Source organism: Sapajus apella, unplaced genomic scaffold, assembly GCF_009761245.1.
Source record: "Sapajus apella isolate SASKATOON/1434 unplaced genomic scaffold, GSC_monkey_1.0 scaffold83, whole genome shotgun sequence".
In the NCBI taxonomy this organism is placed as follows: Eukaryota; Metazoa; Chordata; class Mammalia; order Primates; family Cebidae; genus Sapajus; species Sapajus apella.
In genome coordinates, this window is record NW_022437023.1 from 7,963,165 (window position 1) to 7,987,653 (window position 24,489).

The following is a 24,489-nucleotide window of genomic DNA, read 5'->3' on the forward strand; positions in this document are numbered from 1 at the left end:
TCTCCACCCAAAAGGCTGTGAGTTGGGCCTCAGTGAGTTTCCTGGGCCAGGCAGACATAGACCCTGGGATTCTGCCAGAAAAATCATCACAACATGCTGCTTTGTTCCTTACCTAAGTACATCCTGCTCTGACTCACAGGCCCACAGCCTAATCTCCTCCTGCCCCAAGTGGGAGAGAAAGAAGGGGTTCTTCTCCCATTTTATGGATGTGAACATTCAGATACAGCTAAAACCCTGGAGCCACCCCGTAACTGGTCTCCCTGATGCCTTCCCGGCCCACTGTGGTATATTCTCCAGGCAGCCCCAGAATCTTCTGAATCACATCATGCCAGTCTCCTGCTTTCAAATCTCCCAGTGCCAGCCCCAATGATTTCCATCTCATTAGGGATAAAATCAATGCCTCATGATGGTGAGCAAGGGCGTACGTAATCCAGCCCTGTCCAGCCCTTTCACTCATTGGCTGCCACTCTTCCTCCAGAGGCCCTGGAGTCCTTTCCACTTCTCCAACAGGATAAATGCATCCCTACCCCAGGCCCTTTGTATGTACTGTTCCCCCTACCTGACTCTTTCATTCCATTCAGGTCTCCACTCCAATGGCACTCCTTAACAGAGGTGATTCCTGACCACCAGTATAAAACCATAGCCCTCTGGTCTCGGTCTCCTTATACTGCTTATTGTCCTTCCTCGTGTACATTTTGAATTTTTCATCTCTCCCTCCGATGAGAATGTAAGCTCCTTGATGTTCAAGGCCACCCATTCTCTTCCCTCTTCCAACGTCTACATTCCTATCACTTTCCTAGGCAAGAGCTGTGCCTGTCTTTTCTCAATCCTGAGCTCTTGACCAGACAATAAATATTTGTTGACTGAATAAATGAGTATCTGGTTCCAAATACAGAGTTTTCCTCACCCCAGGTCATGCCTCCCCCTCAGAACTTCTCACCAGCAACAGGAGGGAGCCTAAAGTCAGGACAGCACGGGCTCCAAGCTCAGGCTCCACCACCTCCAAGCTGTGAGGCCTTGCAAGTCACGTCACCTCCCTATGGCTCAGAGTCCTCATCTGTCAAGTGGCAGTAATGGATCACACCTCATAGGGTTAGCGTGAGTCCAAATAAGAGAACGTGCAGAACGTCTTTAGAACACCGCCTGGTGTGCAATAAGGGCTCAGAGACATAGCTACTGTGTGTGACATTCGAGGCCATCTACACCCTGCCCTCTCCCAACCTCTGCATTCCTATCATTGTCCTAGACCGGTGATTCTCAAAGTAAGTTCCCCAGACCAGCGGCATCAGCATCTCGGAGAGAATGTATTAGAAATGCATATTCTCAGGCTCCACTGGGTACCTACTGAATTACAAACTCAGGGGGCAGGGTTCTGCACTTGTGTGTTCACGAGCTTGCCAGGTGATTCTTATGCATCCTCAGGTTTGAGAACCACTGCCCTATAGGGGGGCTTTCTGCTAGGAAAGTCAAGTGTTGCAAATTATGACTGGTCCTGTTTCTTTATTGACCTGTGATAAAGCAGCACCTCCACAGCCTTTCATGGCTTGATGCTGAGTGCAGTACATTCCCTGCACCTTGACTTTGGGCTTGGCCACGTAACTTGCTGTGGCCAGCGGGATTCAGCAGATGTGATACCAACAGAAGCTTCACATTCGTTTCTGTGGCTGGGCTTGCCTTCCTGCATTTCTGCTGTCACCATGAGAAGAACATACCTGGAAAACCACTACTCCTCTCCTGGGGCTCCAGAATGAGACACATAGAGAAGACTGAAATCAGAACTGCAGCCTGAAGCTGAGTGCAGTCGCACTCAGCCCAGAGGTCAGACCAGTTCAACTCCAGCCAACCTGCAGAGCTATGACTAAGGAAATTCAATATTCCTGGTTGTAGGCCACCTAGAGTTTGAGGTTCTTTGTTATGCAACATGTTTGTGATGGCCGCTGACAAGCACACCAGGGAGCCTCACAGGCCTTTGACGGGGCCTAATCATTCCTGCCTCTGTCTCTCTCTTCATTGGTTTCACCTCAAACAGCTACCGCCACTGCCCACCGCCCCCACCCTACGCTACCTCCTTCCTTCCACATCCCACCTTAACCCCAGGACACAGCTTACATTCCACTGTACCTGTTCTCATTGCCCCCCAGAATATGCTCCTCTTAAGCCAGGTAGTTAGCTCATGGAAAAGCTCAAGTGGATTAATTTCACCAAGCAATTCATTTACGTTTTAACCTTTTAGGGGGCTAATTGCTAAACTGAGAAATTCCTTCACTTGGTGCCATCACTGACTAATGACCTAGTGCAAAGGTTTGGTGTTTAACAGATCTCTTCCATGCTTCATTTCCTGCGGCTCACCTCCTTTACGATGCAGTCGGAGTTTATCTACACATCTGGATCAGCACTCCCACACACAGCATCAGCCCCAGAGCCACAGAACACAGTGGAGCCCACCCCTGCTGGAAATAGCCCTCCTTTGTAAAGAGTTAACGAGCTTGTTCATCCACAGTGCCCGGCTGTCACCCTGGCGTGGCCCATCACATCCTGTGGTTTTGTGCCATTCTTTCCACACCGCCCCAACTTCTGAGACCCTGAAGATGATGGACATTAATTTGACTTCTTGTCGTGATCCCTTCTGTCACGCACAGGGTGCCCACTCCCATCACACACACTAATGCCAGACCATAGGCCTAATTGGTAAGAGGTAAGCTTTTCTCTTTGCTTTGCCCTGTGTCTCCAGAGATGAGAAAAGAACACTCACAGAGAGGCAGGAAAGCAGCCCCATTAGCTTCCTCTCCAGGCTGGCCTCAGCCACAAACTGGCTACTGGTTGCTGGGGCTGTGTGGGCAGGTGCCGAGAAATGCGCACAGCAGCGATGCTTTCGCCCATGCAGCTCTGTGGTGGTCTATGCCTCCCCAACATCCATTCCCCACTTCTAACTTCACGGTAGAACGTCGATTTTATCTACTGGGGAGCAACGTGCCCAAACAGGCAATTGCCTTCCTCAGCCTCCAACGTGCATTGGGGGAAATACAATGAGCTAGCAGCAAAAGTCAGTGAGTGGGATTCTTTAGAGGGGTCGGTGCCTGTCTTAGTTTGGGTTTCCCAGAAGCAGACCCTGAGACAAGGATTTGAGGACAAGTAGTTTATTTGGGAGGTGGGCTCAGGAAGCTGTGGTAAGGAAGTGTGGAAGGAAGTCAACATAGGTCATTTTGCTAAGCAAGTTAGCACTGTGGGCAATTGGGGCACACCCCTACTGGGAGCCAGTGTAGGCCATGTCTCTGCCTTTCTCCGTGGGGGAGGAAGCTGGGGTATTAATCCTCCTACTCTGTTAAAGGCTAACGGCTGAACCCAGGGTTGGCAACACCCTTGTGGGTGGGCCACACCAGAGAAAGTCCCCGTGTTGAGAATGTGAGCAAGAGAAGGAGCAGTGAGCCACACATTAAGAATAATGCAATTGACCTGCCTTGGTCCCTGACTGCGTGGAGCTCCCACACCAGCTCTGAACTACCTCCTTTGACAGAATTATGAACTCACAAAGTATCTGGCAGGTCTCAATCTACTTAGAAGCTTATTTTGCCAAGGTTAAGGACATGCCCATGACGCAGCCCCAGGAGGTCCTGATGACACATGCCCGAGGTAGTCCAGGTACAGCTTGCTTTTATACATTTTAGGGAGACATAATACATCAATCAAAACATGTAAGATGTACATTGGCTCAAACAGGAAAGACAGGAGGTGAGTTGCTTCAAGGTAATAGGTAGATTTAAAGATGTTCTGATTGGCAATTGGTTGAGTTATTATCAATAGAAAGACGTGTCTAGGTAACAATAAGGGGTTGCTGAGACCAAGGTTTTATCATGCAGATGAAGCCTCCAGGTAGCAGGATTCAGAGAAAATAGATTGCAAATGTTTCTTATCAGACGTAAAGAGTCTGTTCTATCAGTAATTCCAAAAGGGAGGAGGGTAGAATGAGGCACGTGTGCCTCCTCATTCCCGTGATGGCCAAGTTTTTGCAGGCTAACTCGGCAATGCCCTTGACTGAGTGGAGGGGTTCATTCAATTGGTTGGGGGAACTTAGAATTTTATTTTTGGTTTTCAGAATGACAGAAATAACCCCCAAATTTGGAAATGTCAGATCTCTGTCTCTAGAAGCACTTAACACTTTATGAAGATGTTCTTTCATGCTGTGTCATCTCTTTCCAATTTTATGACAACCTGGTGAGGTAGTGAGCTAGTTATCATTACCCCCATTTAGCAGGTGAGAAGCCTGAGATTCAGACAAGTGAAGAGAAGGAAGAGCAGCGGAGCCCATGTCTGGAGCCCCTAATTCCATCTTTCTTATAGTAATCACTCAGACTCGCTGAGGGGTAAAAAAATGGCTCCAGCAACTGAAATGCACATGGTGTTTTTGTTTCCAAAGTGTTTCTACATATGTTATCTCTTTGGAGATAACCCCACAGAGATTTTTTATTCCAATGTTAGATGAAACAAATCTCAAAAAGATGAGTAGTACATGGGAGAGCTGGGATTGAACCCAGGCCTTCTGGCTTCTTCCCTCACTAGCAGTTTAGAGACCAATCCCCTAGCTGTGGATTTACAGAAACTCTGTCTACCAGTGCCGTCCAAACCCCTAATTTCACTGGGCATGATGCTGAAAGCATGTCAGAATCACTGGGAGAGCTTTAAAAACATAAATATCCAGGCACCAACCCAAGCTGACTCAGAATCCCTTTTTTGGTGGGGGGATGCAACTCCTCAAGGGGTTCCAAAACACAGTCAGGGTTGGGAAACAGGGGTGGCAGGAAGTCCTGGGCTCAGGGTCAGAATGCCTGAGTTCCATACCTTCCCCACCCCTGGTCTGACCTGGGCTGTTAATGAGGCTGAATAGAGCTGGGTTCTGTGAAAATGCCTGGGGAAGTTCAGCTACGAGATAAGCGTTCAGTGCTGTTCTGACGGCCACCACCACAGGATCATCCCCAAATCCCAGACACTCCTCCAGGCTTAACCCCGTCCCTCTGTAAGTCTTTTTTTGGTGTTTTCCTGGTACAGAATAAACAATATCCCCACTCCCATCTCCAAACTAACCAAACGTATGTAAAGTTAACTGGGCTGACTCTCTTGTTATCTCTTACTGGAGGGGGAAAAAAAGCCTCATTTCAGAAGAGAGGAAGACCGGATACATGCTGTAATCTCTTTATTCCTGCTAATTAATTTTTATCTTTGGAGCTCTCTCTAGCCACAGCTTTTGGAGATTGAGAAGGGAATAACGTGGAGAAATTAGTCACCTCTGAACAGATGCTCTGAAGTATTTTGAATCCCAGTGGTGTTACCTTCTTGAGGACAGTGAGAGGGGCAGGATGTGGAGACAGTAATGTGATTTGAGATGCTCTAAGAAGGTGCCCTGAAAAACATCTCCCCTGTGCACAAGCCTGCTGTGGTTTTAAAACTCCACCATTAGAGATTCACTCCTTTGGGTCTTTCAGAGCTCCCAACTGAAGTGTAAATATTTCTGAAAGTGGTTAGACCATATACCTTGATCCCTTAAAGCCTCATCAGATCATTTTCCAAGTTTACAGCTGTGTTGATTTTGAAAAACAGAGACACAAAGGCAAGCTGGGGAACAGGGACTAGAAGAGGGGTCCAAGAAGAAAAAATGGGAAGGCTCCTCATGATCACAAGCACTCTCATGTGACCAGCATGCCACTGCTGACTATGAAGGACACGCTTTCAAATACCTGAGCTCATTCAATCCTCACAACAACAGTCCTATGAAATATGCAGAAAGGAATCTCTGTTCTCATTTTACAGATGAGAAAACAAAGATGGGGAGCAGTAAGGTGATGTTCCCATGGACCCAGGACGGGCAAGTGATGGAGTTGTGTGGATGTGCTACCTGCCTTCCTACCTTCTCCATATTACTGATGGTGCATTGTGCCTAACGTGGAAAACAAAAACAAGCCCTACATTTCCCAGCCTCCTTTGCAGAAATGTGTGTCCAATGACATTCAAGCAGAAGTTACTAGGTGGAGATTCTGAGAAACTCCCCATTGTGCCTTCTTGCCCTTCTTTTCATCTTTCCTACTGAATAAAAGAGAGATGAGATCACTGGCGCTCCAGCAACCATTTTGTACTATTAAGTGGCCTTACGGACAGAAACTGTGTGCTGAGTACGGCAGGACAGAAAGACAGAAGGAATTGGGCCCCTGATGACCATGCTACTCAGAAAACCAGACCTAAATTCTCTTCCACTGGACTTCTTTTACATGAGAGGTTATAAACCCTTATGAGTTTAAGCCATACGAATTGAGTTTTCTGTTCCCCCTAATCACCACACTTCTGACTTCAGAGTCACTTTTTTTTGTGGTACCTCTAGCAACTTTGTCACTTCGCAGTGGCTTACCTGGTGAGATGTAACCCAGAAATCCTCATCTTGCCCACTGACCACCTGGAGGCTCCCAGGTGGTAGAGCGGAACCAAGTTTCTCACTGGCATCCCCGTTTCCCCAACATTGCTGGAACTTAGAAGTATGAGACTGAATCTCAACTAAAGCTGACAGAGAAAATCCCTGTGGACTCCCAGAAGGCTACTCCATACTTCCCAGAAAGAGAAATTAAGCTGGTGTCCCCTCCCCAAGTCTCCAGCCTTAATAAAAACTCTGGGGCCTTAGCGAGAAGTGCCGCACAACAGGTACATAGCACGGTGGAAAGGGCTGGATATAGAAGACTACATTTCTTAGTCTTTGCTTGGATAACTTTGTAAAATCTACTCAATCTGCTTGAGACTAGTTTTAGTATCTATAAAATGGGTTTAATATTATTGTCTTCTGCATCCCCCCTTGTAGATGTCACATTTCAACAGTGTGGAAAAAAATTAGAAAATATAAAATCCAAGGCAGGTTGATTTTGATTTGGGCTCTGACCAAGGAGTTGCCTTTCCTCCCTGTCCACCCCTATTTCCTCCTCTACACTGTTCTCTTCCTCTGCCTGTGGGGACTCAACCCACCCTTCCGGGAGAATCCAGGCTCTCTGGGAGAGCAGCAGAGTCAAAGAATCTTCTCCTGCAGGTCCTGTCCCTGGCATGCCCCCCTCTCTTTAGAGAACAGCTGTCCCCATCAGCTTCTCTCCATGGCCCCAGATCCTGAGACGTTGATTTCATTAGTAAATTTTTTTCCACCCCACAGTAGAGATGGCTGTCTTTTCATGGGGAGGAGCACGGCCACACTGAGGTGTGGAGTGTTTAAGATCCTGATGGAGTGAAAACTTGCTGATCTGCCCTTTTGTTCTTTCCCCAGATGGGAGGCAGAGCAGCAGTAAAAGATGCAGCCCCCTGCCCTAGCCCTGCAAAACTCAGTAGGGTGGTGCAGTCTCCCAGGACAGGGTGCGTGTCTAACAACCACGGAAGAACATGGCATGGAAAAGAGAGCCTGTAGATAGGGTGGGACAGAGGCTGAGGTGGCTGTTATCTCCCCACCTTCAGGGTCTCTCTCCTCACAGACCCTCACTTCTCTACACAAGGATGGGGGCCACTGCATCTTGGCTGCCTGCCTTAGGAGCACTCCTGCTCTTCCCCTGGCCCTCCTGGGGACCATTCCAACATCATGCCTGGTGACAGATGTTCTTGACATCTCTTAGAGACAAGTGTTTGTGAATGTCACTTGGGCTGATAATGACATGCAGGGCATTTAACTTTCCATGTCACACCAGGGATGAAGCCAAGATGGGATGGGCTGATACTCCCTCCAGGGTGGCAGGGGAGGCTGCTTTTCTGATTCCCCTCTCCCAAACTTCCCCTACCCCTCATTGACTCCTCTCCCCTTTGTTGCTGTCACCATTAGTGCCAGCCCCTTCCTGACAGGGCGGGTCCTGGCATTAAGAAATAGGATGGTCAGCCCTCCCCAGTTACACAGGAAACAGGCCAGGCCCCACTTGTGGACTGTCTCCCATGTACCACAGTGCCTGCCTGCAAGGCTCAGCTGTGTGTACTCAGGAAGGGCAAGCAGCTTGGGAGAGCAACCGGAACCGTCAAATAACGAGGGAGCTTATTAGATGAAACAAGAGCAAGGCACTATTTTAGATAGCCTAACTCAAATCTGGTCTGAGTTTCCCATGATGTGGGGCTATCTGTGCCTCTGCTCCTCCTCCCTGGTATGTAGTGATGTTTTTAGACACTGCTCACAGCTCTTCGCAGTTTTTGTGGGACCTTGAGGTGGGCCACTGGTGACCTGTCAATGGCCTATGTCCAGGTCTGGTTGAGTTCTCTGGGCCTCTGCCAAGGTTTTTGTCTCTCACCTCAGGTCCTGGAGCTCAAATGCTTGTGAGACACGGCACCCTAACCCTGGGTGGCAAGGTGACACAGTGGCCCCAACTGGTAAAAGCAGGTGAATTTAGCAACAGTGGAAGCCATAGTATCTTGATCATGGGATTATGAGTCTCAGGTAGATACACACACAATGAGAGCTGGAATCTTTTAAGTCAAATGTTTTCACTCCTGCCTATAAGTCAGGCTGCCTGCTTAGTATCCCTGGAATGGAGCCAGCCAGGTTCTACTGAAGCCTTTTGGTATGGGCAGCTCACTACTTTGTGGCACTGTTACTTTAATCTGCTGTTGGGGAGCTTTGACATGGAGATGAACATGCATGAATATCACATGCTAGCGAGGAAGACAGATACAAAGCCAAATCATTTCAGAGCCAGATGGAGAGCAATGAGAGACATGTGTAAGGCTGTTGCTGTTGGAATTTTGTTTTTGTAATGGGCCAATGCCTACTTCCGTGTGTGTCTTTCCCTCTTTTTCACCCACAAATTATTCAAATAAGTTAAAGGAATGATGACTTCTTTTCTAAGTCCTCTCATCTCCAAGGTAAACTTCTTCCATTTCATATGCGCTTCCAGAACCTCATTTTCATCAGCCCTCCTCTGGATATGCTGCAGTTTGTAAACATGACTCTGAAGACTGTGCTGTCCCAGGTTAAACATGTGAAAGCTCTGCTCTGACAAGCTTGAATGACTCAGCAGAACCATAACCTCTCATGATCTGACCACTATACTTCCATTAGCGCAATTAAAAATTGTCAGATCATGAGAGGTTTTGGTTCTGCTGAGATCCATCATGTTGTAGCCATCACCAGCTCCTTCACATTGTGACCATAACATCCTCAACATCAACTACAACTCGGAGCCTAGGAACACAGAATTTCTGTACAGCTGGATTTTCCTACCTTGAACTTATGCAATTGCAATGATTCCTTGAACCAAAATGGAGATAGATGATTGATTGATTGACTGATTGATAGTTTTGTGGACATGACAACTGGTCAAGCATCTTTTCTGTGTAGTTATCAACCTCAATTAGAAAATACACTGGCATCCAGAAATCAGGCGGATGTTGAGGCAGAAGCCAAAGTCTTCTGGCATATTCACATCAATTTATTCATCAATCTGGCTATTTGACCAGTTACAAATTTACTTCATCAGTTTACAATTCTCCATTTTGTCCCCAGGACAGCATGAGAGTTTGCTAAATGTCCTGTACAATTGTGACATGCTCTGTTTATGGTAGTGACTCACAGTCAGCAGAAACTCCTAGGACATTTTCCAATTGTACCTGTCACTCCAGAGATTCTGGTCCAGCCGAGAATCACTATGCAAGGAGAGATGTCACTGAGAAGATTGCCCTCATGAATGACAAGGAGGCAGATAAAAAGGTTGAGAACTACTGGTCCACATCACCTCCCGAAGACATGGTTCAGTGACTTGGCAGGATTTGCCCTTAGTGAACCCATGTTAGGTCAGCATTCTTTTCCATGGGCTCACAGCTGCCTATTGAGAAAGTCTTTCTAGAATTGTATAGGGACTCCGTGTCCAGCCTAGCACCCTAAGGATTACAGGGTTTATTCCCTGAAAAGCAGACCATCCACCCCTTTCCCATCTTAGGCATCTCTCTGTCCGGCTACCTCAGAATCACCACCGTGGCATTGAGAACCTCATCTACTTGCTCCTTTAGTCCTTACTCACCTACATATGACCCATCAGGGCCTGGCGACCAGAACTCAACAGGCACTGTGATGCAGGCCTGTTGGGCTTGGCCATCCCTCTCCATAGTACTGGTCTTGTTAGGTTGAGGCTCTTGGCAAACATACAGGCTGCCTACATTCAGATTCCATCTCTGCTACTTACCCTCTGTTTAACACATTGAGCAAGTTTCTTCTATGTAAAGTGAAATAATAACATTTACCTCCTATGGTTTTGTGAGAACTAAATGAGTTAGTGCACACAGAACCCTTAGAATAGTGCCCAGCACAAATAACCCATCAATGCAGGTTTGCACCATGATTGCTGCTGCTGCCATTGCTGCTGTCCTCCTTGCTGGGGAAGATGGAGGCAAGTTGCAAGTCTTTGCCTCTTATCTATTCTCATTGTAACCTCTTTCCCAACCAGCATTTTTTCTTCTTGGACATAAACATGGGCTAAAAAGCCCTCTTTGGCTACATTTAGCTTTCTCTGTGCAGCATGTGCTCCTCTTTAATACTCATCTGAAGATACAGACCTTTCCTCCCTTCTTTTGTATACCTTCCTGTTAAAATGAGCAGGGCAGAGAGCCCTGTGCCCGCTGGTGTCCATTCTTTCTAATGAGAACAATTCATTTTCTAAAAATCCAGATTCTTCATTAGAGTCTCCTATTTCTCTCAAACCATAGTCCTTTTTAGGACAGTGAGCAGCACGACCACAGGGGTCGAGCCTGGATGCTGAAGCCAGAGGCCGGAGTTCAAATCACAGCCCTGCCTCTTTCTGCCGTGTGATCTTGGAAGAATTTTATTTTTTAATTCTCTTGGTCTTTTATGCTTCTTGATATGTCCAGAAGGATTAAATAAGATACCACCTGTAAATGCATAGAAGGCTGGCAATAATGTTGGTCAGCGATTGCTATTACTATTATCTGGCTACAGACTCACACTTACTTTTTCCTCAAAAATTTTGGCAGTTTGTCTTCTTAAAGAAAAGACCGGATTGTATATCTAACTTTCCTCTTCCATTTTCTTCCTCAGGATGGTGGACATATTAGTCTTATTTTAATACTGCTATTATTCTCAGTGATGCTACTAGTACTGCTGATAATAACAATCTGTATTCCTTGAGTGTTTGCTACCATATGCCACCGCTATTTGGAGAATTTCCATGCTGTATCCCCTCTTATCTGCATAACCAGCCCTGAGAAGTCACCATTGTTAGCTGCATTTTTTTAATTCCAAAGTTTCTGATGCTTTCATTTAATCTGTATTATATTTATAAAGTTAGGATCTCTAGGTTCTCAATCACCAAATAAAAGCAATTTGAATTCTCACTTTGAGTGATTACAGGAGCCTACTCCAAACCCTCCCCTGAGCCAGTATCTTTGAGACCCCCAGCGAGCTGCGCCATTTTGGCAACAGTAGCATGTTGCCTTCTAGAAGGCAACATTTTTTCTTTCCCCTTGCAAACTGCATTTCACTGTGCAAACCGCAGAGCTGATAGCTTTTTGCCTCTACACTATTTATCAAAGTCATGACCATATAATAAATTCCCAAGTAAAGAAATATATTTATTTTCAAAAGGTCAACCTCACAAGTTAGCAAAGAAATGCAAATTAAAACAAGTGCCATTTTTCACCTCTAAAATTGGCAAAGATGAAAGTAATTATATATTCAATATTGGCAAAAGTGTGATCAAAATGAGTACTTCCACTGGTGAAAGGGTAAATATTTATATGTAACATATAAAGATTATAATTTACCTGTACATCAGTAATTCAACTCCTAGAAAAATATGCTAAGGAAATCACAAATATATTTATGAGCAAAAATATCCATCACTCTATTACTTTTAATAATGAAAAATAAGAAACCACCTGAATTTTCAATAATAGAAAATTAGTTAAATAGGTTATGGTAAAGCCCAATAAAAAATACTTTAATGCCATGGGAACTAAGCTAGCTGTAATATTGAGTGGGAAGAGTTAAGATACAGAAAATACACTAGATCGATTATAAATGACATTTGAATGAACTCAGACAACTTCCAAATTTCTCTTGTTAACTTTGGATAGCGAGATTTCAGGTAATTTTTATTTCCTTCTTCATAATTTTCCCTACTTTCCAAATTTTGAATAAAGGCTATGGCTTTTATAGTGAGAAAAATACATATATGCATATTTAAGTTTGACCATATGCCGCTGTCCATATATTTCTATATATGTGCATATATGCATGTGGATAAGTTCCAATACTGCTTTCCCTCCATTCTGAGACATGACACTGCTACCCAGGCAAGACCAGCAGCTGCCAGGTAAGGGGAGTACCCCAGCTCCACTACGGTTTCCACGACACATCCACTCTTAGTCACATTGACTCTTCTCCCCCAAAGCTTCCCATCCAGAGACTCAGCATCTCAGACAGTCAGAGCTGGAGGAGGCCTTCAGGATGGATCATGTGTTCCTGATCTCTCTTGCACCATGGGCCCTTTGGCTGGTGAAACTCATGGGGTCCCTTCTCCAATCATTTTACATGCATAAAATAAAACGCACAGAGTTTCAAAGGAGACCATGCATTCCTTGAGCGGTAAGGTTCTAGGCCATGTCCTTCATATTTAATACAAGGGAACTAATCTGTGGTTCAGCATCTTGGCCTTTGGTTTTTGTAACCCCTGACATTGACCAACAGACGGTGGAACTCTGTGACCATTTTCCCTCTGAATGACTTATATGATTCTATCGAAGCATTCCACGTTTAACCTCCTTTTCTATCAGACCTAGAAAATGACCGCCTGATTTTCACAGCAACTTTCCAAGGTCAATATCATGGTCTTCATGCCTAGGTGAAGACAATGAGGTCCAGGGGGGGTCAGCAGAGGTGAGAGGGGTGACGATACCTGTAAGACCCAGGGGGCTCACATGACGTGGTTTGACCCAGTCAGTGCTCAATTGGGCAAGGGAAGCTTTTCTCTCTCTAGGGCTCTAAGTGGGCTGTGGGGCTGCTTAGAGGTCCCAGCAGAGGACTTCCAGAGGAAAGAGACTGCCTGTCGGTGAAGCCAACCCAGAAAAATGTAGAACCTAGGGCAGGCAAGACATCAAGAATACAGGGTTTGTGGGGGACCTCTGATCCAGCTGAACCTGAAGTAGGTTCCTGACTTGTTAATGACATAAGTCAACATACTACCCCTCCCTTTCTCTCTCTCTCTTTTTAAAGCCAGTTTGATTCAGTTACCTACAACTGAATAAGTGCATTTAGTGAGTGTACAAACCAAGTCATGTACTAATTGTCCCTATCTTACAGATCAGAAACCTGAGGCAGGCCAGGAGAATGAAATGGCTAGCAAGTGGAAAAGCCATAATTTGAGTCCCACTCTTTCTGACCTCAAAGCCTTAACCATGACTGCATATGAGTCCAGGTGAAGGTCAAAAGCATCCCTCTTTGGGGGAGTCAGAATCTTCAGCCAAGAGGTCTATTCAATGTTCTTGCATATCCTCCATCTGGGCTCAGAGCAGAACATTCAGAAGCTCATGGCCACATGACCACTGACCACAGCCACCAAGCCAGGAGGTGTGGTCTTTCTCTACACATATTTCTCAGGCTGCCTGTGTGGGTTCTTTTCTTCTTAGCCTTGTGGTTGATGTTCTTTCTATCCCCTCTTGCCTGCACGAATGGCACAGTTTGCTCCAGAATCCCCACAGACACCTTGGGGGAAGAGGGGTATAGGTGGGAGCAGCCCCCAACCCTCCCCGTCCCCTTCCTCTTCCCAGCCAGGCACCCTTCCTGCCTTTGCCATAGCCGCTCACTCACCTGTAAATCAGTACCTCATCGTCAGAGCAGTTGTACTGCAGCTGGTACATCTTCACCCGGGGTGCTGATTTGCTGACAGACCACTTGACCAGGGCCGAGGTGGTGGTCACTTCAGACACAAGCACAGCCCGTTCCGGGGGGCTTTTGGGAGGCTCTCCGCTGCCACTGCCTCCACCTCCCCGGCTGGTCTTGCTGGAGCCAGTGATGTCTGAGAGGCGGGACTTGGGGGAGGCAGTGCGGCTGGTGCTGTTGCTGAGGTGTGGCAGCTGGACGATGGAGACCTCCACCGTGGCCGTGGCCTCTCCAGCGGCATTGGCAGCAATGCAGGTGAAGGCACCACTGTCCTGAGATGTGGTGATGAAGATGTCCAGGGTGCCGTTGTCATAGACAGCGGTCCTTGAGGAGTTCCCTACCAGGCGGTCATCGGGGGCTACCCAGTGGATCAGGGGGCTGGGGTCCCCGATGGCTTTGCACTTGAGTGTGGCCGCCTGGCCCTCCAGAACCAGCAGCTTGTGTGTGTGCTGGGTAATGAGAGGCGGCTCACACACGAACTCCTCCTCACGCACATGCCAGAAGTAGCGCCCCTTGAGGCCCCCCGGGGAGCCACAGGTTTCCAGGTCATCATCCCGCTCGAGCCTCCGCAGCCAGAGAAGCTCACAATTGCAGTGAAGTGGGTTGCCCCCAAAACTAAAGGACAAGGGTGGGGCAAAGGGTGTGGCTGTCAAAGCCGAAGCCTGGGAGCGGGCAAAGATGGGGTCCGGGGGCAGCTTCTGCAGCCTGTTGGAGGTGAGGTCCAGGCGGGCCAGTTTCTGCAGGTCTGCAAAGGTGCCCTCGGCGATGTGGTCCAGCAGGTTGTGGTCCAGGCTCAGCTGGTGGAGGTTGACCATGCGCCGCACAGAGTCCCACGGCAGGCCGTGGAGGTTGTTGTAGGAGAGGTCCAGGTCCTCCAGCGTCAGCAGGAAGTCCTCAAAAGCCTCATCTGCGATGCCGCCCAGCTGGTTGTTGTTCACGATAAGGTGCTGCAGGTTGACCAGGCCCCGGAGGGTGTCCTCCCCGAGGCTCGGCAGCCGGTTGCTGTCGAGGTGCAGGGAGCGGAGGCTCTCGAGGTCCAGAAAGGAAAAGGGCTGGATGTGGCTGATGGTGTTCCTGGACAGGGTCAGGTCCACCAGCCCCGTCATGTTGGCAAAGTCCTGGCGGCTGATGTGGATGATGAAGTTGCCGCCCAGGCGCAGTTCCACCGTCCGCCGGTCAATGTCAGGGGGTACAAAGAGCAGCCCCTTGGAGGGGCACAGGGTCCCCAGTGACTCAGACAGGTTCTGGCAGACACAGTACTTGGGGCAGGCGTCGACCACGGCAAACGCCATGCCAAACGCCAGCAGGCCACCAAGCAGGGTCTCCATGGTCTGGTCACTCAGGCCACGGTGCCTGGAAGGGAGGAACACAAGGTCAGGGTCAGGAGGCAAATTCCTAATGCGCTCACCCAGAGCTTCCTTCCTCACATTAACCCTCTCTGTCTTAGGAAGTGGCAGAGAATGGCATGTGCTCAGGCAAGGCCTACTCTCTTCCAGAAATCCCTCTAATTCAGTTTTACTATTTCTCTTTTCCTTAGCTTTTATCACCTTCTAACACACTATTTAGTTTACTTATTTATAATGTTTATTTATTGTTTTCTATATCACTCCTGTATGGTCAGCTCCAATGAAGGCAGGCACTTTTGCCTGTTTTACTAACTGCTATATCTCAAGTATCTAGCTCGGTGCCTGGAACACAGCAGCTGCTCAATAACTATTTATTGAATGGTTGGAAGGAAGGAAGGACGGAAGGAAGGAAGGAAGGAAGGAAGGAAGGAAGGATGAGATTCCGTACCTCTGGCTTATCCAATAATTGAGTTTGAAAGGACGTTATGGGTATATTTTGAGACACAATTTAATCTCGAATTGGTTTAGGCTGAGCATGAAATGAAATTGAACCAGCATTCCTTAAGAATGAGGTTGTGGATAAGAAGAGAGAGTTGGTGCTGAGAGACTCCAGGGTGAGTGGGGAACTGTTTCACCCAGGAGAATCCACATAGTTCATGAGTCTTTTAGAATGTGGGAAGTGAAGAAAGAGGTGTGATGGGAGGCAAAAGTGTGAACTTCTGAACCCTTCGTAAGCAATTAGCCTCTGTCTGGACCCCCACATACATCTCACTCTGAGATGTCTCACTCTGTCTCCCAGACCTAGAGTGCAGTGGCACAATCTTGGCTCACTGCAATCTCCGCCTCCTGGGTTTGTGTGATTCTCTTGTCTCAGCCTCCCAAGTACCTGGGACTACAGGCACATGCCATCATACCCAACTAATTTTTTGTATTTTAGTAGAGACAGAGTTTCACCATGTTGGCCAGGCTGGTCTCGAACTCATGACCTCAGGTAATCCACCCACCTCAACCTCCCAAAGTGCTGGGATTACAGGCGTAAGCCACCATGCCCACCCCTCAAATTGCCTTCTAAGCATACTAATTAGAGTTCTGCAAAAATGGCTTCTAAGACCAATAAGTTAGGGAAGCATTGCCTACTCTTGCTTTCTCTCACAATAGCTCTACATGCACGAGCAAGTTTAGAAGAACTGAGAAATTCTGCTGCAGCGAAACACTAAGTTAATGTTTCATTTTCCATTACTCCTATTTCTTTTTACTATAAAGACATCCCTTTTTTGAGTAACAGTTATTAAAATACACACACACACATACACACACATACATATATATATAGACACACACACACACATACACACACACATACACAGAGACACAAGGTCTTGCTCGACCACTCAGCTGGAGTACAGTGCTACAATCATAATTCAAGGCAGCCTGAAACTCCTGGGCTCAAGTGATTCTCCACCTTGGCCTCCTGAGTAACTACAGGCATGTGCCATCATGCCTGGCTAATCAGTTTTATTTTTGTAGAGTCAGTCAGTATTTTGCTGTGTTGCCCAGGCTGGTCTCAAATGCCTGGCTTCAAGCAATCCTCCTGTTTTGGCCTCCCAAAACGTTTTACAGGCATAAGCCACCTCACTTGGCCAGTGTCCTGTGGAAGTAGAGCTCCACAGCTCCTTGTTTGAGAAGCACAGATGCAGACAAAACTTGCTGATTAAAAAAATAAAAAAGATGCATAGTCTATTGAAAAATGTGTTCCAATCAGACACATTATACGTATTTGAATTCCAATCATACACTTTCTTACATGTATTTGAATTCCACTGTTGTGTCTCTTTAAGGGTAGATCTCCTGCCTGAGATCCTTCAAGGGCCAGAGGCCTGCCCTATATTTTATCTGGAGAGAGCATCGCTGTGAAGCAGAAATATGATGTGAGTCCAAAATGTGACTTCAAATTTTCCAGTGGTCATATTTTTTTAAAAAGTAAAAAGAAACAGGTGAAATTAATTTTGATAACATATGTAATTATTATTAATGAGATGTCTAATGTTTTTTATTTTACAAAGTCTTCAAAGTATTAATGAGATGTCTAACTTTTTTATTTTATAAAATCTTCAAAATCTCGTGTGAATTTTATACTCAGAGCACATTTCAAATGCTCATTAGCTACATGTGGCTATTGGCTACCATACTAGATAGTGCTGTGAACTGTAGCTCACAGACCAAATATAGCCTGTCACCTGTTTTTGTAAATAAAATTTTATTAGAACACAGCCATGCTTATTGTTTACATATTGCCTATGGCTTCCTTTGTGCCACCATGGCAGAGGTGAGCCATTGCTGCAGATAACATGTGGTCACCAAAGCCTAAAATATTTACTGTCTTGTCCTTTACAGAAAGAGTTTTGCTGACTTCTGTTCAATAGGATATGGTTTTTTTTTTTTCCCATCTTCATCATGGCCCCTTCATTTAAAAGCCTTTGCCAAAGCACTCAATTCCACACAGCTCTGCCCTGGGCTCCCCAGGAGCTCCTGCCCACCCTGCCAGTCCCTGTTCTCACCAAGCTCCTACCTAAGGCAGACCAGCTTCACCTTACCCAGGCCTCACCAGGTCACAGGTGTCAATACATGGAAGCTTTCCACCTGCTACCTTTCCAACTTGCTCTGTGCTCACATGTGTTCTGGCCTTCTAGGTCTCTATTTGCTGGGGCCTCATCGAACAAAATGAGGATCTTCTCCATCTGCATTGAGTCTTCAGTTTTCTAGCTACACCTCCCTATGACTCACTGTGGTCACAGAATGAAGAAGGCTGAAGGTTTTCTGGCCATAGCATCTGCTCAAATAGCGTTGAGTAGTATTCTCGATACCCCCAGGTACACATGCACAGCCACATCCAAGGATGTCCCTTACTAATTAATCAAGAAGTGGTTGTGTGTGTGTGTGTATGGGGTAGTGTTCTATGGCCCCATGATAAAGGCCATCCCCCTTATGAGCTCTTATCAGTAAATGCGGCAGTATTCTAAGGCTAGATGGCACTTCCCAACATTTTCAAGCCCTGGCACACAGGAAATGATATTTGTCAGGTGCCCTGGACAAGGCCAAGGCTATTCATGGCCTGTGCTGGGTTATCTTCCACCCTCGCCTAGCCGGCTCTGCATTCTGGGAGGCTGACCCATCCAGACCGCAACTGTGCAATATAGATGGGCTGCCTACGCTGTCTCCTGTGCCTTTCCACCCTTGGCTGTGTCGCCTGCCCTCTGGTAGAGACAGCAGTGGGACAGCAAGCAAGGAAGTCCCGGAGGCTTCCGATGCATACCCTGGAGCTCAGAGGCACAGAGCCCATGTTTTAAATGGTGTGTCCTTATAAATTATGCTAAATAAACCACATTTTTAAAAAAGTTTGTTGAAGATTAACAAACATCTAATGAATTCCAATCTGTGACATAATAGAGCTGGGTAAATATATTTTAAGTAATCAGCATGGAAGATTACTGACAGAGAAGTGACTATTGAATCTTAATTAAAATTGTATTCTGAGAACTGTCACTTAATATATTGTTCTAACAGCCAAACAAAAGGCAGCTTAAATCCCAAGTTGGGAGGGAGACAAGGGGACGAGATGAATGTGTCTAATTACTGCATATCTAGGGGGTAAGCGCTCTCTCTTTTGGGCAAGAATTTGGACAAATGCTGGAAAGAGAAATGCAAGGCCTGGTTCCTTCTAAGTATCTCAGGGTGGTGTAGGTGTGAAGGTGAACAAGGAGAGATGGCAATTAGGGAAAAGGGCTTGGAGCAGGAGCAAAGAGAAGAATGAAAGTGGGCGGGAAGGGCAGCGGGATTATTTGTGGGCAAAGCCAAGAGGGGTGTGTGGGGATCGGAATCGAGGCTGAAATGGATGCTGGTATCAAATGTCAGAATCAGCCTTCATAGGAGGGATCCATCTGCGAAGGAGCGAGAGCTTGTCGGCTCAGAATGTCTACGAGCCTGCGCTGGGGGGAGGCTGAGTGGCAAAGAGCTGCAGATACAGGGGAGCAGGGAGAAGAACACCCCCAAACCTAATCTACAGCACTCCAGAGAAGCAGTCCAGTCTTGGGCATTTACCCAGGATAGAAACAGTATTTCCTCCCTTCCTTGACCAGGTTTCTTCATGCAGTCTTCAAAACCCTAGAAGGTGAGTGCGACCATAACTGCATAAGGTACACTGTGCAGGCAGAAAGAGGTGTCCCTTCTGGGCACTGCTAGGGTTCTGTTATCTGAGCCACCTCCTGCAGTGAGCGCTCCACCCTACCTTGTGGCCGTGGATATTGTCATCCCCATTTTAGATACTAGGAAGCGAGGTTCAAAGAGAGCTAAGCCTGTCTAAATTCCTCTAGCTACCCTGGAAAGAACCACAATTTAAACAGAGATCGTCTGGCTCCAGGCCATGCTCAGAGTAAAGGAGGCCCCTCTGGAGGCTTCCATGTGCCTGGCATGCAGAGACTGGCTGTCTCTACTAGAGGTTTCTTAGTAACCAGCTGTTCAACTACATGCAGGCACTGGTGTTTCCTGCTTGGGGGCGGGCCTGGAAGGAACACAGGCGTTCTTGGAAGTAGAGAGGCCTAACTGGCCCAGAAAGACCCACCTGTCAGGCCCTGGTGATGGTGAGTCTGTCATACATACATACACGCGTTCAGAGATACATACTGGCAATAATAAACATAAAGTTGTGGAACTAGGCTGGTGGTTTGTAATAAAAGCCTCCAGATATGAGTTTATATTTAAAACAAAAGGGAAAAACAAAAATGAGGACAGAGAGTGGAAAAATAATGAACATGGCAGCAGAAAAGGGAAGTTTCTTTTCCTTGTTTTGACCATAGGCTTCCCTCCGGACAGGGCCTTCCTCCCCTCACTCCCATCCCTCCACTTTGCCTCCCAGTTAGAACCACCTCGAGCTATTCCAGAAAGAAGAGGCAACAGTTAGCAGATGGCTGGCATGATAAATGTGATATCTCTCCACCCTGATTTCCATTTAAAAGATACCTTAGCAACCAGCCGAGGAGCCACCCGCCCCTGGAGCCTGTAAATCAAGTAAGATGCCTGTCTCCACTTCAGGTAAAAAGAAATGGCCCCTCCAGGGTGCTCCAGGCCTGGAAAGGGTGAATTAGTAAGAGTGGAAGGGGTTGGGATCTGCCAGGGAGAGGCAGCCGCCTGCACCTTCTTTCCAGACTTCCCCTCCCAGAGCCCCACTGCTCCCCATAAATCATATCACTCAAGGTGAGCCCTGGAGAAACCAGCTTGGAGAAAGGTGTGGGGAAAGGAAACTTGACTTCCACTTGGATGGGGGAGTAAAAGCCCAGACATGGCCTGATGGACCGCATCTGATTTGGGATTTGCTGGGGGTGACTGCTGCCAGCAACCTGTGTCAGCTCGAGCGTGAAGCTCCTATCCCTGCCCTGCTGTCTCCAGCACATCCACCACCCTGCAGGGTACCCACGGACTCTCAGGAAGTAGCATTCTGAGGTTTCTTCTAAGAGGTAGCATCAGTGAGTTGATTTCCAAAACCTCCTTTCCAAAGCCACCCTGTATAGAGATCCTTCTAGAATCTTGAGAAGAGGCAGCAGGGGCAGGCTCAATGAGTATGTGTTGGGTAGGAGAAGAGCCCTGCCCCAGAGAGATCCCAGTCTGACAGGGGAGGCACAGTCTTTGACTTCAGGTACCTCCTAGTTTGACTTGGAGTCACAGCTTCTAATTTGAAGGTAGGGGGAAAAGAGAGAATCCCCAAGTGAGCCTCCTGTTCTCAGAAGATTCTAGCTTAGTGGCTGCAGAAAGACACCCACACAAGATAGGCAGGAACATTCCCTGTTCTTTCCCCAAACAAAGCCTTGGGGACAGGAGACACACTCTGAATCTCCAGTAAGAAGAGCAGTCTTTGGTAATACAGACAACAGGAAAATTTTTAAAAAGGCAAAATAATGTCTAAAACATCAAAAGGGCAAAATGAGCCCATTAGGCTCTGTTTAAACTTCTTTAGTACAAGATAAGCAATTGTTATAAGTAAGTTATTAAGCTCAGAACCACTTTTCCTCTGTTCTCAATGACAGCATTATGCCTCTGTCTTAGCACGTCCGTGATAGCTTTTATTGTGTTGCAACATAATTATGTGTTTGCCTGCCTTCTACCCTTGTGCACCTGGGAACTCCTTCTTGGCAGGGACTGTATATTGCTCAGCTCTGAGTCGGTGGTAGCAAACCCAGTATCTGGCACTGAGTAGGCAGCCGGGATATGTCTGAGGAGAGAATGAGTGAATGAGTGGATGGATGGATGGATGGATGGATGGATGGTTGGATGGATGGATGAATGGATGGATGGTTGAATGGATGGATGGTTGGGTGGATGGATGGATGGATGGATGGATGGATGGTTGGATGGTATAGCATGAACAGACACAGTAGCCCTTGTCTCCTCTGACACCCTGTACCCTCTGACTCACTGCAAGTGCATGCTTGCCCCTCTGGGGCAGGCTGAGTGTCTAAGGAACCATTGCCCCCAGAAAACAGTCCCCAACCAATGCTAGTGCAAGACACAGAGGATAAATACCTCAACTTCCTCCCCTCCTGGGTGGGACAACTCCGAGGCACATTCTATACAGTCTTCTAGAGGCCCCTCAAAGGGCTGAGCCTCAATTGTCCTTCCTAGTCACCTGCTCCTTAATGTACTGTATATGGGCCTCCTTCCTTTCCCCATCTCATTTCCCCACTTCTTTTCCCTCATTTCCTGCAATCATTACCCAAATAAACTACTTACACTCAAATCCTATTTCAAATCACCGTTCCATTTCTGGGGAATCCAGCTCAAAGCAAACTTCTTAATTATAACTGTCATTATATAAGGGACCAACTAACTGAACCTGGGCCACTGTAGGAACGCGAGATGGAGGGAAATAAAAACTGACCTAAAAACCATGCACACTCTTGTCAATGACTAACAAATACCAGCAACTTTTCAGAGGAAGGAGACCTCAGTTCACACACAAATGATGGGTAGTAATTGTTTAATGGGAAACTTCTTCTAGCCAGGGCATTCACGTCCTGGGCTGCGTGGCACTTGCCGTCTGTTGTCCTGAGGCACGTGTGAGCCAACGTGTGAATGAGTGTCTGTGCATGAATGGAGGGCGGCCCATGCAGGGATGGGATGAGGGGTGTGAACGCGGAGGCTGGAATGTGAATGGAGAAGGGTGTGTGTGTGTGAGAGAGGAAGATCAGTGCGACAGTGGGCGTGTGACAGCGCTCCTGAGGGCGTGTGAGTGAGGGGGCCTCACATGAATGGAGGTGAGTGAACGGGTATGTCTCTTGATGGAGAGCTGTGTGGGTAAAGGAGGGCTGGGTTTTACCAACGGGGGCTGGGATATGAGTGAGTCCGCCCGAGGAAGGGAGAGGGAGCATAGCCTGTTTGTTCAGCTTTGATGGAAACAAATGCTATTCTCCTGCTGCGTTGTCAACTTCCAATGCATTCATCTCCATGGTTGCCTGCGACTGGTCCCTGCTTCGGGGACACAGACAGCTGGCAGCATCAGTTTAGACCTTGGGCAGCCCCTCCTCTGGCCTGCCTGTCAGCCTCCACTCCAGCCCACAAGTGTGAGTACGTGGGGGCTCTCGTGTCACACAGAGAGATTTTTTGCTTGGAATCAGTCATGACTTTCAAGATTCTTTCTCTAAACTGCCCCTGACCCCCAACACTGCCCCTGTTTCAAGCATCTTTAATTCTCAAGCAAGGCTCCAACTCTAGGGACCTGGATGGACCCACTCCCTTCTCACCAGAGGGTGAAGGTGGAGAATGCCCAGGGATGCATGTCCAGTCACCAGGGCCTTACCACACCCTTCTCCCTTGTCCAGGGTCTTCTCCAGCAGATTCAAGGGTCAGATCCCAGGCCTTGATATCGCAACCCCTTACAGCCCTCCTGCTCTGAAGCACAGAGCACCCCATTCACTAACATACCAGCACCCTCTGCCCTCAAGGAACTTGGCCTTTCCGCAGTACCCATCCAGGGAGCAACCTCAGTGCAGGGTCCTCTCCAGGACTGGGCTAATGAAGGGGGCAGTGGGGTGAATAATTCAAAGCGGCAGATAATATGAAACTCAGTTCCATTTGGCTGAGGAATGTTCACTCTGTGATTTACTCTCCTCATTTTGGCCCAGGCGAAAATTAAAACAGGCTTTTCTTTTTCAAGCTACACAGGACAGAGGGTAGGCAAAGACTAGGAGGCTGGTTAGCATTAAAGGTCACTGTGGCTAGACTCCATAATTATGAGCTGACACAAAACTTGAAAGTTACTGCAGGCAGGGGTTGTATTTCGCTCAGACTGGGGCTCCCTGAGGACGGGGCTGCCTATCCCTTCATACTGGGGCTCCCTGAGGATGGGGCTGTGTCTCCCACAGGCTGGGGGTTCCTGAAGATGGGGCCACGTCTCCCCTCAGACTGGGGATCCCTGAGGACAGGGCTGTGACTCCTCTCAGCCTGTGGCTCTCTGAGGATGGGGCTGTGTTTTCCCTCAGCCTGGGGCTCCCTGAGGATGGGGCTGCATCTCCCTCAGACTGGGGCTCCATCAGACAGGGCTGTATCTTCTTTCTGTATACCAAGAATCAGCCCAAAGTTCTGCCTCCTGGGTCTGAGGCTGACATGAGCAATGTCCTCCTGTTTCCTCACAGCATGGGGCCCTGCTGAGGGCCTGGTATCCCTGAGCACCCCGTCCTGGTTGTGCAGAGCTGGGCCTCAGCAGGGGCTGGCCAGGCTGCGTCTCTGGAGCATCATGTCCTCAGGCTGCTCTGAGCAGAGTCTCATTACACAGGCCTGCGGTTATCACCCTTCCCTGTTATTATGTGTGTGGTGTAACATTACGCATAGCATATTTAATCTTGGGCTCCTAATAGCCCCTCTTATTATTAAAACAAAAATAATTTAGAAAATCAGATTTCCTTCCTGAAGGGCGTTTGTGTTTCATTTGCCTATTTGTGGGTGGCCAGGCAGGGCTGCTGCAGTGGAGAACGGGTACTAGACAAAGACATCCCATGTTGTACCAGCAAGGTCTGCTCTTCCCTTGGCCTTGGGACAGATTCCTCACCTGTCGACCAACCTGGCCTTGTAGGAAATCAAGATGCACAAAAACAAGAGGACTTTTCAGCTGGGACTGCCTTTACTGTTCCTGAGCCGCCACAAATTATTTCAGTAGACGTAAGTCACAGAAAACTGCCACAATAGGGAAAAGGCCCATTTGATTTGGGGGATTCCCAT

General features: G+C 47.5%; 1 protein-coding gene across 1 annotated transcript in view; it reads right to left on the reverse strand.

Moving 5' to 3' along the window:
* Nucleotides 1-24,489, reverse strand: part of LRFN2 (leucine rich repeat and fibronectin type III domain containing 2) — a 195,598-nt gene that overhangs the window by 26,027 nt on the left and 145,082 nt on the right. The window contains exon 2 of the mRNA XM_032253642.1: nucleotides 13,808-15,232. Within this exon, the coding sequence (XP_032109533.1) occupies nucleotides 13,808-15,207 (1,400 nt within the window). The 5' untranslated portion in view covers nucleotides 15,208-15,232. The remainder of the gene's footprint in view (nucleotides 1-13,807; nucleotides 15,233-24,489) is intronic.